Source organism: Camelus dromedarius, chromosome 16 (assembly GCF_036321535.1).
Source record: "Camelus dromedarius isolate mCamDro1 chromosome 16, mCamDro1.pat, whole genome shotgun sequence".
Lineage (NCBI taxonomy): Eukaryota > Metazoa > Chordata > Mammalia > Artiodactyla > Camelidae > Camelus > Camelus dromedarius.
This window is the reverse complement of record NC_087451.1, coordinates 17,324,591-17,340,764: the sequence shown is the minus strand read 5'-3', so window position 1 is coordinate 17,340,764 and position 16,174 is coordinate 17,324,591. Positions and strand designations below refer to the sequence as shown.

The 16,174-nt window shown below is 49.8% G+C and overlaps 1 protein-coding gene across 4 annotated transcripts in view; it reads right to left on the bottom strand.

Annotated features, from left to right (window-relative positions):
• Nucleotides 1–9,190: 9,190 nt before the first annotated feature.
• The window catches only part of KIAA0753 (KIAA0753 ortholog), a 57,342-nt gene continuing 50,358 nt past the window's right edge, over nt 9,191–16,174 (bottom strand). For all 4 annotated transcript variants that reach the window (XR_004141801.2, XM_010983936.3, XM_064495107.1 and 1 more), the window contains exon 18: nt 9,191–10,683. Coding sequence is in view for 3 of the 4 variants with exons in the window: in XM_010983936.3 (XP_010982238.2) it covers nt 10,566–10,683 (118 nt within the window). In the remaining variant the exon portion in view is untranslated. The remainder of the gene's footprint in view (nt 10,684–16,174) is intronic.

The following is a 16,174-nucleotide window of genomic DNA, read 5'->3' as shown; positions in this document are numbered from 1 at the left end:
AGAGTCGTTAAGGAGTGGGTCCTAAGTGGGTAGGGGAGGGGACATCCTCTATGCTGTTGAGGAAGTTGAACAGTTTGAAGGGTATATGGACTCAGGACCTGCTGGAGTTGGAACGACCACCAGACCCCACTCATCGGATCCAACTCCAACTCAGCGGACCCAGCACCTCACTACAGATGGGGAAGCTGGGTCCCAGGTACTGGGGGTGAAGGGGCCAAAAATAGGGCATTGGTGGCAGAGGTTCTCCAGGTTCCTAGTTCCAGGCTCTCTCCTCACATCCTCCCGTGGAGGTGAAGGGCGTGGGCACTGGCTTGTGGTCAGGAGCCTCTTCCAATTTCTTTGACTCCCCTCCACCCTCGTTGCCAGGAGACGCAGGGGAGTTGCTGGGGCCCAGGCAGCACCTACTTGCAGAATTGATACAAGGTTCAGACAGTGCATGTGCAACATGGATACTTCCTATGGTAGCAGGCTCCCCTCAGGCTCTCTTAAGCAAAAAGGAATTTATTGGTAGGCCACCGGGGTCTCGGAGACTCAAAGGAGGCTGCAAAGAAAGGCTTGGAGAGCAGCTAGAAACCGAGACGGCTCAGAGGGCCGAAAACTGCCAACTGACAGCCAAATTGTAGCAGAACAATTTGGCCTGAGGGTCACTCCCTGCACCGTGGACACCCCCACCACTGAATGTGTTCGAGAGGAACCTCATCTTTGCACTTCATTCAAGCCAGGCCTGAGTGGCCAAGGCGGGGACATATGAGCATGCCACAGCTTCCAGCTGTGGGAGGGGGACCACTGAGAACCTTGCCGTGGGAGGTGGGCTCCTGCAGCCCAGGATTATGTTCTAAGGGCGCTGAGAGTTCCTGCATTAGAGGCGGCATCAGGAATTCCACATCACTTAGATTTTGGAGCTTCACCATCTCATGGATGACACAGCCCCTGCAATCCCCCCAAAGCTCAATCGCGAAGACTTGCCAAAGTTAAGGGTTCCTGAAACCTTCGGGAGGGCGCTGCTGTCTGCTGTTTGGAGCCACCGGTGACTGGCATCTTCCGTGCACGAGGGTCCTGGTGCATCTTCTGCAGGAAACCTTAGGGAAGGGGCTCGATTAACCACACCAATACATGGAGATGCTGTCGGTCCTTCCCTAGTGTTTTTCAGTTGGGGCTGCCACAGGCAGGATGTTTCTAAATGTTCCAACGTTACTATATTTCATACTTGAGAAATAAGAACAACTATGATTTTCAGAGTTCAAATGATATTTCAAGCTATAGAAAGTAACACTTAACAACTTGGCCTGTGATACAGTGAACCTCAAGCTTGGGGAGGTAGATTTCTGCTCCCCTCCCCACTGTGAGTTATTAGAAATTCCTGGGGTGGGGAAATAGGATTTTTTTTTTCACCCATCAAAAGAGAGCATGGCCTAAAAAAGTTAGAGGAGACAGTGATGGAGACAATGAGGCCCCGTTTTGCTACTGATTTCCTGTGATACCTGTCCCCACCCTGCAGGAAAGAGGGTAATAAGCCCTCCTCCGTCCACCTCAGAGTAAGAGGAAATGCTTTGAGATGGAGACTCTGCTTATACAGAGACAACTTCAGGGAGAATTACAGGGGAAGAGGCCGGGCCCCACAATCAGTTCAAGGAGGCTTAACCCGGCATCCAGGCCTATATGGACCTGGGGATTGTAAGCCGCCCCCCGACAATGTGACACTGCAAGTGTGTGTATGTGTGTGTGTGTATATGCACATGTGTGTATGTGTGCACATGTGAGTATGCATGTACCTGTATACGTGTGTACCTCTGTACATGTGTATGTGATGTGTGTGTGTATGTGCATGTGTAAGTATGTATATGTGTGTGTGCTTTTTGAGGATAGCTTTTTCCAGATTTTTTAAAGGGATCTTGACCCTCCGAAATAGCAAGGACTCCTATTTCAGTCAATCCCTGTGTGTGGGTGGGAAAGAGGCCCCCTGGGTTAGTGCGGGGAGGCCGGGGCATGTTCATGCCCGAGGCTGTGAACGATGATCTGAGTGAATTAAAAGCTTTGGCAGAGCTAAGCCTCCTGCATCCCTGTGCCCTTCCCCAGCAAGGTGGCCTCCTGCCATGCCTGCCACAGGTCCCAGGGCCGCAGCGATGCCCAACGTGGGGGTGTCAGGCCCCAGTATGGCGCAAGGGGCCGGGCTGCCTGGCCTTGTCTCCCACCCCCCTCCACCGCTGCAGACTAGGGCGACAGAACCCACGCTGATGGAAAGGCCGACACCCCAAGGCCCGGCCCGGATTGTCCTTGCAAAGACCCTGTGGCTCAGGGGGGCCTGCATCTGTTCCAAACATGCCCGGGATTTCTTTTTGACACTAAAGTAAATGTTGGCTGGAGAGCCACCTACGTGGCTGACGAAGGCTGCCGGCTTCTGATTGGAGGGCAGGGAGGAGACTCTGCAGGTCTTTGAGGATTGCCAAGACTCCTCCGTCACACCGAGCAGATAAAATCCATTACCAAGAGCTAATAAAGACGAGGAGGCCAGGCTGAGGCCAAGCCAAGGGAGAGGGGGGCCTTGGCAGGTGGGGCCCCGATCTCCCCCGGTGGCTGCTCAGCCTTCAATATTTGCCCCTCTTGCGTGCACCTCCGCTGGCTCCCCGTTGTTCTCAACTCAATAGTTTGGGCAGCGATCCTATTTCTCATTCACAATAAAAGCCCGTCCCCGCAGACCTCTCGGCACATTTATTGCAAGGCTGGAATTTATGACGGATTGGATTTCAGAGGAGGGATTGATTAAATACAGACGCAGGGCTTGGCAGGGGCCTGGGGCTCCCAGTAGACTCCCCCGTTTAGAAATAGAATAAAGATTAGGAAGCTTGAGCAAGGGCAATCTGGGGCAAATCCTGCTTTCAAGGGAAGGGAGGGTGGACGCGGTGAGGGAAACTGCTTATTTCTGTTCAAGGGCATCTTCTCGAAGCCAAACAAAAATTCTTCGTCAAAAGGAGTCAAGAGCTGCTGAGGTCCCTCCTCACTGCCCCAGATGCGCTGCGTCTCGGGCACACTCACTCCCAGTGCGGGTGTCTCAGCTCTGGCTAAACCCCTCAAGCCCCTTAGCCCTAATCGCATTATATTCACACATGCCCTCCCCTGTCAGGAGCTCAATTCTGGCCCTGCTGTTCCCTCTGGCTGGAGGGTCCTTCCCCTGCTTCTGTAATTACTAGTCTCAGTTATCTTTCAAGGGCTCATTCGAATGCCACCTCCTCCATGAAGACCACCGAAATCGCAACCTTCTCACACAGTAAAAATGAATCACTCCTTTCAAAGCACAGACACCTTCTGTTTCACTTTCATTTTTGTTTGTTTGTTTGTTTTAATGGAGGTACTGGGGATTGAACCCAGGACTCCGTGCATGCTAAGCATGTGCTCTACAACTTGAGCTATACCCCCCCCCAACTTTTTAAATCCTGCTTTACGAGGGTCTGTGCCTTAACTGTCTCTGTATTTCTGCAGCATATGGTGAACGTTGAATGAACATTAATGCAAATTAAAATGTGTCTTATGACCTTGTCTTAAGAAGACATGCTACTTTTTGTGGTGCGCACCGGCAGCATCTGCCTTTCCAGATTCAGGTAACAGGGCTTTGGTTTTCCTCTGGGGAGCTGGCCCTTCTCCCTGTTCAGTCCATGTGGCCGGGATGCTGCTGATCCATCCCCCTTTCCAGGCGGCCATGTGACTCAGGTCTGAGCACAGGGGTTAGGGTGCGGCTGCCGAGTTTGTTACCCAAGTACCAGACCAATGAGCAGCGACCCCACGGCAATCGCTGGCTCTCCTGGGCCTGAGGGGCTTCTCTCTGCTGAGGTTGCCAAATGGAAAAACGTTAGGCTGGAGCTGCTGGTCCCCAGTGTGTCACCGTGTGGGCAGGGGCTGCCTGAGAATAATGTCTTTAAGAGGCAAAGGAGCAAATTAGACTGGAGGGTGGGAACACTGGCTTTGCCACTGAGGCTGGCCCGGAACAGGAAGATGGCCATCTGCGGAACAGTGCTTGACGGGACACCAAGCCCAGGCAGCGCCTGGGCAAGGGCTGTACTAGCATGTCCAATATGGCATGGGAGGCGAGGCCACATTTGAGCCCACAGTGCAGCATGTGGCTTCCAGTGCCTTCCGAGATGAGCCCCAGACTCTGGTGGGAGGTTCTGGGAAAAGGAGCCTGGCCAGCAGCAGGTCGGATGCCAGGGCCCAGGGAGGGCCAGTGCAGTACACTGGGAAGAGCTGAAATGTATAATCAGACTCATTTTCTAGTTGGGAAAATCTCCATCTCATTTGGCTTCAGTTTCATCTGTAAAATGGGTTCATAATCTCTATTTCCGTTAGCGTGAGAATCAAATGAGATCATATAAATAAAGCACACAAGTGGTAGATTATTATCATTACTCTGTAGGCAGGGTTCTGGGAAGGGCTCAGCCCGTGTAGGAGGGCAGGGCATGAGGGAGGCAGGTGATGGGGTGGATGGAAACTGAGGCAGCAGCTTAGTTCTGGGCAGCAGGGGTGCTGTGCTGGGCTGTGTTAGGAAGGTGGGAAACACATCTCAGTCATCTCTATGTGCCCAGAACTCAGCACAGTGCCTGGCATAAAGCAGGACCATAGCAAATAACTGAAACTGGAGATTTCACTTACAATTACGTCTATAAGATTGTCTAGATCTTCTAAGAATCATCTGTTTGAGAGAAAGACAGAAGTGTGGCACAGAATGGAAAGGATACTAGGCTTGAAGTCAAAAGATGCAGACTGAGTTTCGGTTCTGTCACTGTGTGTCTGTGTGACCCTGAGCAAGCCTCAATTTCTGTAGACCTTAAAACGTCTTCATCTGTAAAATGGGGCTATGAACACTTGGTCTGCCTGCCCCATAAGGATGTGGTCCAGTTCAGAAGGTTCTGGTGGCACTGGGAGCCCTAGAGCAAGCCCGCAGGAGCCCTGTCCATGGTGCACTTAGTCCTGTGGCCAAAAGGGCTGTCTCTGAGGCGGCCCAGGGAGACCCTCTGGAGGGAGAACCAGATGTGTTTGTCGCTCAGAGCAGCCAGAGGCGTGGCGAGCTGTTGCTGAGTATTTGGCTTCAAGGGCGAGGCAAGACACAGGGTTTTAAGCAGGAAGAACACAGCAGGAGGCAGGCAGCAAGGAAAGCACTTCAGAACTAAGGCTGTAAGTGTAAGAAAAGAGACAAGTTCCCCCTTCCAAGGTCCTCAGTGATAAACTTAAAAGTGAGCATTTATTTAGCACCTACTATCTGCCAGGCACTATTCTTGATGTCTGCATGGATAATTTCCTTTAATTCGCACAGTAACCCTGGGTGGGTACCACTCTTACCCCCATTTTACAGATTAGGAAACCGAGGCACAGAGGTTTTCACCCATGGCTCACATTCTTAAGCAGTCCCTGCTACAGCAGGGCGGTTACGATGACTGAGATCAGAGAAGGTATTTAAAGGCATTTTGTGAAGTGTAGTGCAGAGTAGATGTGGGCGGGGCTTAACCCGAGGTAGGCGCCTAGCCTCTCTTGGCCTCTTGGTCACACATCAAGAACAGTGCGCTGGAGAGCTGTGGTTAAGGAGAGCCACATCTCCTCCTGAGCCCACCCCTGGAGATTGGTCTCTAGGGGCCATAAAGGCAGGTGGCTGCCCAGGTTCTGGCGGTCAGCCTCATCTCCCCAGCTCTCTGAACTCCACGCTTCCCATGCAATCTTGAGGAATCATGTCTACTGGGGGCCTCATAGGGAATTCTGCCCAGACTTAGGGAGCCCTGGGCTTGGGAGAGATGGCAGAGCCCACCTGTCCAGGACCTGATACTCCTGCCCAACCTGATCATGGCATGTCAGAGCTAGAAGGCACCCTGGAAATCTACCATCCCAAGCGGGGTGCTGGGCATGGACAGAGACAGACTCAGGGGGCCTGGGAGCCCCACCCAGCAGGTGGCAGGAATGTTCAGTGGGCTTCCGGGCACAGCGACCTTCTGCAGGGCTCTGCAGCTGAGTGGGAGGGCTCAGGCTGACCTCACCCACACCCAAGGGAAGACAGAGGACCGGTGTGTAGGTGGGAGATTCCAGGGAGCCAAGCAGAGCAGACGGGAAATCAGAGGAGGTCCCAGGGGAGGGGGTAGTGAGGCAGGCTGGGGAAGGGAGGGCCAGGAGTGAGACGAGGTGAGAAGACACCTCCAGAGGCGGAGCAGGGACGGCAGGGAGAAGGGTTGCAAGGAAAGCAGAGGTGACAGCGCCTGGGGGAGCAAAGCTGTGACAAGAGGGGCTTTGGGAGAGGAGGCCGGGCCGTGTCTGAGCCGTGATGAGCTTCTGGTAGGGCTGCTAAGGAGGAGTTGAGCAGCTCTGGGTGTAAAGGTGCTCCAGAAACTACCGGGAAAGGCTGTTTCTGGTTCTCTACAAAGGATTTGGGCGTATCGGAATGGGCAGAGGGAGGGAGGATCTCAGGGTTGTCATGAGGGTTGAATGACACCACCAGGGAGGGCATACACAATGGCTTGGACGTCCCACAGTGAGAAGCCACCCCGTGGACAGAGGCACAGCCTTGGTCAGGAAGAGGCAGGGAAGCAAGGAGAGATGAACAGCTCATCCTGGATCCAGAGCAGGATGGGAGGGGAGCAGCCCCTAAGGCAGGCCCCACAGAGAGCAGAGGCTAGGGGAGGGTAGAAGGCGCAGGTGTCTTACTCACCGCCTGGCAGCAGGACTGGGAGGAGCCGATCCTCTGGACACACCCGCTGGCACACTGGGGACAGTCTAGCGGCGGGAATGGATGGACTCAATTGCAGGAAAAAGTCTAGTTGGCTGGATGGGAAGTCAGCCAGAAAAAAAGGTGAGAAGTAGCAGGTTTGGTTCAAGAAAAATCGATCAGGGTTACCAGGCAGAATCAGCTATGGAGGGGTCTCCAGAAAGAACAGCAGTTGAAGGGGGTTCATCAGGGAGGGCGGGAGCAGCCTCTGGGCTCCCCACCCCAGGCTGAGGGTCAAAGGCCACACTTTAGGCCCTAGGAAGACTGGTGAGAGCAGAGCAGACCCAGTGCCACAGAGACAGGGCCCTGGGCAGGCTGGCAGGAGAGGGACCCAGAACCAGAGCCACAGAGCCACCTGCGAGCCCCAGGTCGGGGTGAGACCTGCACTGAGGGATCAGTTGACTGAGATCACCTGGGACTGACAGCTGGCCTGGGTCTCAACCTGGGATGTCCTGGGGGGTCCTTACTGACGACTACAGGAAGCCCTCCCAAGCCAGCCTGAGCTATCAGGGCGGGGGGCTCAACCAACTGATTAACAGATGTGAGCTCTCTGCTCTTGAACCAACAGAACCACACGGGAGAGGCCACTGTCTAGGAAGACAGCAGACGTGCCGCCACCTTCCTGCTGCTTCAGGAGCCCCAAGAGCACGAGCTCTTTGGCCCACGGGCCCGAGAAGGGTGCCCCTAGGGTGCCCTGTGTGTGGTGGTGTGGGGCAGACACCCCTGGTTTCCAAGTTTTGTGGGGAATTTGCATCACTCCCTCAATCTGCTAAAACAAACGGTTCCTTTTGAAAACAATCAAGAGTTAAGGAAACCCACGTTGTACCACAGAGAAAACTGGAAGTTTTCTGACCGGGCTTAGAACCCCTTCCTCTCCTCTTGGCCTTGGGGGCTTTGCTCAGACCCTTCATCCTGCCGTCCAGACCCACTGATGCACAGTTCATGCCTCCTCCAGGCACTGCCTCCTGCCACCCACCCTGCACACACTCTCCCCCCAGTTTCAGGGAAGCAGGGAGGGAGGGAGAGGAGGGAGAAAGAGAACACTCCTCCCGCCTCCTCTCCAGTGCCCAGCACTAACAGGCAGAGGGGGAAGGGACCCCAACACCCAGGCGGTCCTTCCTGGGGTCCCCACCCACTCCTCTGCCCTCTCATGAGCCCCAGGCCACCCACACCCTCTCTGCAGCAGTTCCTGATGCCACCGCATTGGTGCCTCGGAGGTGAGATCTGCGGCTCTTCCCAGGCAGCCTCTTACATCAGGTCACAAAAGATTAACACAGATTTTTGCAGATCCTGCAGAGACAGGATAGAGCCCCCAGCCCAAATCAAGAATCGATTCCCGGAAAACGTGTGCTTCCTTTTTCCCATTCATTCAAAAGCATTTACTGAGCACCAACTATGTGTAGGCAGAGGCCTTGCCCTCGAGGAGCTGAGCAGACTAGAGACAGGCATGCGAGCAGGCAACACTCCCCAGGGCTGGGCTGTGAGGCTGGTCAGATCAGGGCGGGAAACAGATCAGGAATTTCAGCCCATCTGCCCACTGGGACAGCCTGTGGACACAGAAATATGACACTTGTGCATTCCTCTGTTTCTGAAAATAACACCTGAATTGGTCAGGAGAAACCTGGAGGGGATGAGAGAACGACCCGTACAGGAGCAGCCTTTGCTCATGAAGAACAAAAACTCAAAAAAAAAAATTGACAGGACCCAGATAAGAAAATTGATATTTCAAGGATTCAAGTTCCCTTTTTAAATGAGAGTTTTTATCTCTTGCAGTTTATTTCTGCATCCTTGGAGAATGCTCTGGTCGAGGAAGTTCCCTGTGGGCCAGGGATATAAGGGAGACGCTGGACACGACACAGAGGCGGGTGTAAGCCTCACCCACAGGAGTCAGACGGGGAGACCCAGCTGGTGGGAGGAGCAGGAGATACCGGGAAGGCCCCCAAACAAAGCAAAGGAGTCTGGACTTGACTCGTCAGCGGACAGGAGCAGGGCAACTCCAGATGCCCGCATCTAGGACGGGCCGAGCGGGGCCAGGAAGAGGCGGGAGAATGCGCTGAAATGCTCAAAACTCTGACAATTACCTTCATGGGAGTAAGTGAATCCATGACCGTGGTGGTGCTGAATGCAGGATTGTTTGATCAAATTATCTCCCCTTCTGTGCCTCATTTGATTCATCTATAAAATGGGAATAATAATGGTGTCCACCTCACGCAGATGGTACGAGGATTAAATACATTAATACTGGGAAAGCACTTAGAGCTAGGCCTGGGATGTGCATGTGCTCAATAAATGTGAGCTTTTATTATCATTTCTTTCTTGCTGGGGGTGAGGGGCGGTAAGTAACCCACTAGGCTCACATCAAACATAAAAGTATTCTGAGTGGTTTCTGTAAATCACATTTCACTTTGGGAAAAAAAAAAAGGAGATGTAAATTATTTCAAACAGACATGTACATACTTTAAAATACTGGGTTTATTTAAAAAAATCAGCACAGTAAAAACTGCCACACAAAATAAGTTACCAACGACAGACACTCCTATCAGTTCAAGTGTACATATGTAACTCCTCAGATTAAAGACCTTTAATTTCCCTTGAAGCCTTTTAAATTCTGAGGTTATAGAAAATTAAGCAGAACAACATTACATTAAACGAAAATCAATTTTGCACAAGTAAGTGCGATCAAGCAGCTTAAGTTATCACCTGAAATACTTGTACTTCGGAGAAGAATCCCCACTGACAACACTGTCTGTGCTGTAAAAAGATTCACATTATCCCGTGGGGTGTTCCTTCCGCCACGCGGCCTCCACGTCCCATTCACCAAGCCGCAGGCAAAAAAAGGGAGGGAAACTTCTCCAGGCAGTGGCCTCATTACATACACATGCCTTTGCTTTTTCTGAGTTCAGAGTTTCGGAAAACACGGAGGCTTTTCTCTTGGTAAACATGACCTGTAAGATGTTCCAGGACCAGGCTACTGTGGTTCTTCGGTTTCTTCCTTTCTTGGGGGAGACTCCATGCTCTTCACGCCATCCAGATCTGCTCCCTCCTCCCCGGCAGGTTCCTTTTTGGTGTGGAAGCAGAAACTCATGATCTCAGCAGAGAGGGAAGTGAGCTCTGTGCCTCCAACCAGGCCACAGAGAAGGCTGGACCTCTCCAATGTCCTCAGACTTCCTCTGATTTCACACACAGCTCTGTAAATCAAAATGTCATCCCACAGCAATAAAAGACACGAGGAACTAAAAATGTGAAGAAGCACCTAGGAACTGAGAATTAGCGACATGTGCGTTCGCTGCTGTGCACTGGTAACTGTGGGTTCCGATTTCAACCAGCCACAACAGAGCAGAGGACTGGCGGCATCACTAAGCCCTGTGCTCGACGCAAGTCTGTAACCTGGAAGGACAGGCGTCCTGATAGGAACCGGCCGAAGGAGGACACACAAGCCAGGTGATGGGACCAGAGAGGAACTGCACTGAATCTCTACATGAAATACACTTATCTATTGACTTTCAAAACAGTCTAATCACCAGTCAGTGGAATGAACATGGTATTTCAACAGGAAAACTATACATTCAGAAAATATATTGTCATAATCGATTCACATTTCCTGGGCACTGATAAAATAGAACACAGTCCTTCGTAAACTCTCAGAGCCATTGCTTTGACCATGAGAAGATGCAAAGTGGGATGACCTCACTGGCTTTTCCTTCCTTCAGTGGGCAGCACTTTCTGGGGCTGGATGGACAGCTGAGGATAAAGATTTCCTGTGGCTAAAACAAAGGTTGGTGCCGTCCCTTCTTCAGGGTGACATAAGGGGCCCTTCCCTGGAGAACCTTCATGTGGCGGCCTCCAAGAATTCCGAGGTGAACACGGCTTCCGCGTAGTCTTCACACACATCCTGAAGTTCGGCAGCCACGGCCCCCAGAGCCTCATCTACCAGCTCATCTGAAAAGCTGGAAGACAAACAGCACAGCTAAAGGTACGTGCAGCCACGTGCGGGAGCCAGCCTGTTACTCAGCTGAAGTACTCACCCCGTCTATCCGGAGATTTCAAGGGAAATTCAAAAGGCCACTTAGAGGAGAATACAAGGTGAGAGGACTTGCTTTCCTAGATAGTAAGATGGTGGCGCGTAGATCTGAGTCAGGCTAGAGGGAGGGGCCTGTCACACACACGGGATGGACCTCACCCTTGAGGTGGCTGAAACCAGAGGAGGCCAGAAACTAACCAGCCGCAACCCAGCCCCAGTCCAGATCCACCTCCCACAGCCACCCACGTGCCTGACAGGGGAAACGAGGTGTGCTTCTCCATGGGACGGGGGCAGGAAACGCCGATGAAGGCTTCGTTTCTCTCTACACGTGTGCGCACGCACGCACGCACACACAAGCTGAGAGTAAGTTGCAGACCTGATACACCTCATGTATTTTGGTATACATTTCCTAAAAACCAGGACATTCTCTTAAACAACCCTGATACAACAGAGATACAATACTATTATCTAATCTTACCTACAGACCTTTTTCAAATTTTTGTGAACTGTCCAAAAAATGTCCTTTAAAAGAAAATGTTTCCTGATCCAGGGTTCAACGTGGGACCACATGTTGCATTCAGTGGTCACGTCTCCTTGGCCTACTTTAACCTGGGATTGTTCTTCAGTCTTTGTCTTTCATGACCTTAACATCTTTTGAAGAGTAAAGGCCTTTTTTGTAGAACGTCCCTCAATATGGGTTTGTCTGATATCACATTTTGGGGACAAACACCATGGAAGGGATACTGTGTCCCCTCAGTGTATCTATTTGTCTTCTCACTGGTGAGTGCTAATTTTTATCACTTGGTTATGGTGATGGCTGCCAGGTTTCTCCCTTGAAAAGTTACTATTTTCCCCTTGTGATTAATATGTATATTGTAAAGAGATACTTTGAGACTATAAATATCCTGCTTCTGATTAAACCTGCTGACTCAGCTATTACAGGGCTGCCAACACCGATGTTCTAACTCCATCATTCCCCCCACGTAATAGTTGGCATGTACCATGTGGAAGAGCTTTCCTGTCTCCTTTACTCATAACGTAACATAACACAAATGTCTTCATTCATTCATTCATTCATATTGGCTTGGCCTTACACGTAAGTTATTCAACAGTGTGCAATCCATTACTATTATTCCTTCTTCTGATACTTAAAGTGTCCCAGATTGGCCAGTAGGAGCCCCATCACGCCAGCTCCCGGGTCCTCTTGACATGTCCCCATCATCCTCTGACTACTTCCTTTCTGGCACAAGACGTTGTTTCAGGCTCATCTTAGGTTCTCCCAGCCCCCATCTTGGAATCAGCCATTTCTCCAAGGAGCTCTGGGACTTTTCATGGAGAATAGTATTTAGAAACCAAGATCTGGGCACTAAGTGTGCTCGCTGATACTGGGGCTACTGTTTCTGGGCCCTCTCAGCTGACACACTCAGACAGACACACATACCCCATGTCTATTTCCACATCTATCAGAAATCATAAATTCATATCACCTCCACCCCGTCTTCAAAATAGGGGATTCATTCTAGCCTTCTTCCAGAAACCTGGCTCTCATTATTCATAATGTACTTACTTATTTGATCAATCTTAAAATATAGAGAAAGTAGTTTTATAATTGTTAACTCAGATTGCTGGCTGAAAGAAACCTACTTACTAGAATCTGTAATCTGTGTTCACAGTCTGTCTTGAGCCAGAGGGAAAGAGTCAAACTACCGCATTCAAAAGTGACTTAGACTAGTCCTCATCTGTATGTATCCCATTAGCGTGATGATGTTATTTGCTGGAAATACATTTAGGTTCGTGTTTCTGTTTATATTCCAATCTAGGGCTATACCCTCTCCCCTCCTACCCCATCCTTGTTGATTGGGAGGGATGTATAGGGAACAGTAACACGGTTCCAAAAGTCAGAATTATGCAAAAGAGGTAAATGCTGATAGGTGTCCCTCCCCACTCCTAGCCCCTCTACCCCATTCCTGTCCCAGATGTTTTGTTTTATTTTGGCTGATCTGACAGTCTTTTAATTGGTGTGTATATATCTTTTTCATTTAATAATCCTGAAGTATTTAAGCTTCTACTACTAAAATACTAAGTACTTTCTATTTGTCTATTTGTTCTCTCTTTGTTGCCTTCTTTAGGATTTTGTGTTTTATTACATTCTTTCCTCACTATTAACTTGGATGTTACACACTTAGTATTCTTTTCCTGGCCACCCTAGATTACAATAAGCATCCTTGACGTCAAATACAACATTGACAGTCTTACCCTTCTCCCAGATCACGCAGGAGCCTTAGAACACGAACTCCATTTATCCTCTTCCTTACGTGCTACTGTTGTGTATTTCAGATACACACACACACACACACACACACTCTGCCCCCTGAAAGCCACCAGCTTATTGTTTCCGTCACTATTCATTACCTACACACAGATTTTTTCTTAACTTCATGCCTTCATATATTTCTGACCTTTCATCTGTGACTATTCTTGCTCTGTCTGAAAAACGCTCTTTAAATATTTCTTATAGTGAAGGTCTACTGGCAATAAATTTCCTCAGCTTTGTTTGGAACCTTTACTGCCTTCCTTCCTGAAATCCATTGCACTGGGCTTAGATCCAGATTGGTAGCTCCTTTCTTTCAGAACTTTGAAAGATACGCCAGGCTGTCCAGCTTCCAATGTCTCTGTTTCTCTTTTTTCCTTCCTCTGGCTTATTGTAAGATTTTCTCTTTGTCTTCCATTTGCCAGCAATACTACGATATGCTACCCATGGATTTCTTTTTATTTTACTTGCCTGAGGCTTTTAGAGCTTCTCGAATCTACGGTGTGACGTCTTTTGTTACTTTGGGGAAGCTACCAGCCATGATGTCTTTGGATGTGGTTTCTGACCCATTCTCTCTGGCTCCTCTCCCTCTGAGACCCCAGCCACGTGTGTGAGACCTTGTCCCTTTATCTTCTACGTCCCTCGTCTGCTCATCTTTCTTTTCATCTTGTTTTGTGTCTCCAAGCATCATGCTAGATGTTTCCTTCTGTCCTATGTCCCAAGTTTCTTCTTTGGATGTGCCCGATTGTCTATTAAGCCCGCCCAATGAGCCCCCTCACTTTAGAAACTGTATGCTCCCATTCCAGTGTCCACGTGGCTTCGGCCCAGGCCCCAGGTCTCTGCATGCAGAGGCGCAGCTGCTCTCTGGTCTGTGTCTGACTCTCACGTGCGGAGCTGTCATGGGTCTGTTCTTATCCCTGCCGTGTCTCCCTGTTGCCTGGTTGTTTGTCACCACGTACCAGACACTGAATTTGAAAACTGCAGAAATAACTTAAGTTCTAAGATGTTATATATCTTCAGAGAAATTTTAGGTTTGCTTCTGCCTGGTGCCTGGGGCAACAATCCAGAACCATCTCAATGCCGTCTCAGGAGCTGAGTGGAGTCCTGGGAGGGCCTGCTGGCATCCCGGTCACCCTCATTCCAGAGTGTCCCGCTCCAGGGTCCCAAGCAGAAATGAGCAAAGTACACCGAGGCAATACCACCCCCCGGCGAGCCCTGGACTCCCACCTCTGTCCTCTGATCTGAAAAGGACATCGCAAGTGTCACTCATCTCCCTCCAGAGCCAACAACCTAGTGCCAGGCCAGGGGCTCACTTCCCCAGGTCTCTGTCTTCTCCAGGATCCTGGCCCAGTTATTCTTCATTACCCAGTTCCCTTCCTCGTGCCTTCAAGCATATGTGTTTTATTTTTAATCGAGCTTTCTATTAACAGTTATCCTCAGTGGGAGAGGCGGTCCAAATTACCCAGTGCGTCATCACTAGCAGCAGAAGTGATTAACTTGTTTTTATACTTGCTTTGCTTTTTATACTCCCGTCATTAATTCATCCCCAAACTATGAGAGAAATACAAAGTTGTTCCCAGTACGTTAGACAACGTGTCCGTTTTCTTCCTCTCTTTTATCTAACCTCCTCCCATGCCACCCCCGCACCTTCCCCCGGGAGCTACTCCTTGGCCCTCTGTCCTGCTCCAATCTAGACTAGCTGCTTTCTATGCTCACTGAAAGATACTCAGAAATAGCCTTTGCCATCTTTCTAGAAGCTCCACATTGGAGTCCTAAGTTTCCTAACCCTCATCTTCCTCTTTCTCAATGTCCACCTTGTACTGGTGGCTCACACCCTCCAGCAGCTTACTGAGAACTACCTTTTTGGACACTCTGCATAACTTACACTGTCTTTATTCGCCCCTTTTATTTAACCGATAATTCAGCTGAGCACAGAACTGTAGGGTAAATTTTGGAAATACGCTCTAATATCTTCTAGCAGGGCTGCTACTGACAACAGTGTGCCATTCTCATCTCCGAGTATTTGAATGTGCCCAGTTTTAACTCTCTGGAACCTTCTGGCATCTTCTCCTCATACCAGGATGCCCACATTTCCTTTGGATAACGACATGCCATGATGTGTTCTGTTCTATTCATTTATTCACTTATTCTTTCACACTCTCGCAGTGGACAACTGATGAACCCTTTCAATCTAGAGACTAACTGCCTTCTGGGGATTTTTCTTATAGGGTTTCCTGTCATTTTCCACTCATCCCTCTCCCCTGCTCTCACATTCTGGAATGCCTATTATTCAGATCTTTTCTGTTATCATAGCCTGCACACAGCTTTCATGGCTTTCAGCAGATATCTGGATCTCTGAGCTATCTGCTGTTTTCAAGAATTGGAGTTTCAACTAAGCCTCCTATTTTCTGACTCGCCTGCACTCACGGCTTCTCACACGCACCCAGTGCTTCTCATTCCTGAGTCTTCCCAGGGTTCTTCTGCGCAAATCAACTTGGTTCTTGGCTTCAGCCTCAGCGGGCACTTGGTTCTCCGGACTGCTAAGTCACTTGCCATTTGTCCAACTGCTTCATGGCTTCCAAAATTCTCTTGCTATTTCTTACTTGCTGTCATTTTTGGTTTCCTGCCTTTATTTAGTCTTTCAGTGACACACAGTGGGACAGGGATACCGGGAGCAGAGATAATCGTATGTTCAGTCTGTCCTTCCACCAGAAGTCTCCTGATTTGCTTTTCAAACCAAGAATCCTTAAGAGTTTGCTTTCATTGAACGCATTATCATTATCAAGGCTTTCCTTTCACAATCGCTCTTCTATTTATATCATGTGCTCCTTTTGATCACCAGAACCGTGCTTTTCTCCAGGTGGAGGGAGGAATGGAGACATTAAAAGAAAGAAAAACTCAGCTTATTTCTCCCTCACTCAAGAAGCCATCAGATGAAGTCAACTGTCTCTGGATACTTTTTCAAGATCTGATCAATACAACTCTCATCTCTGAGACACTCAAGTAAGAAACAGAAACAAGAGAGATCAAAAACAATACTCAGATGTGCTGTCACCTGAGGGTCAAGGACAGCAGAGGAGAACGTCCGTAAACTCAGGCATGTTTC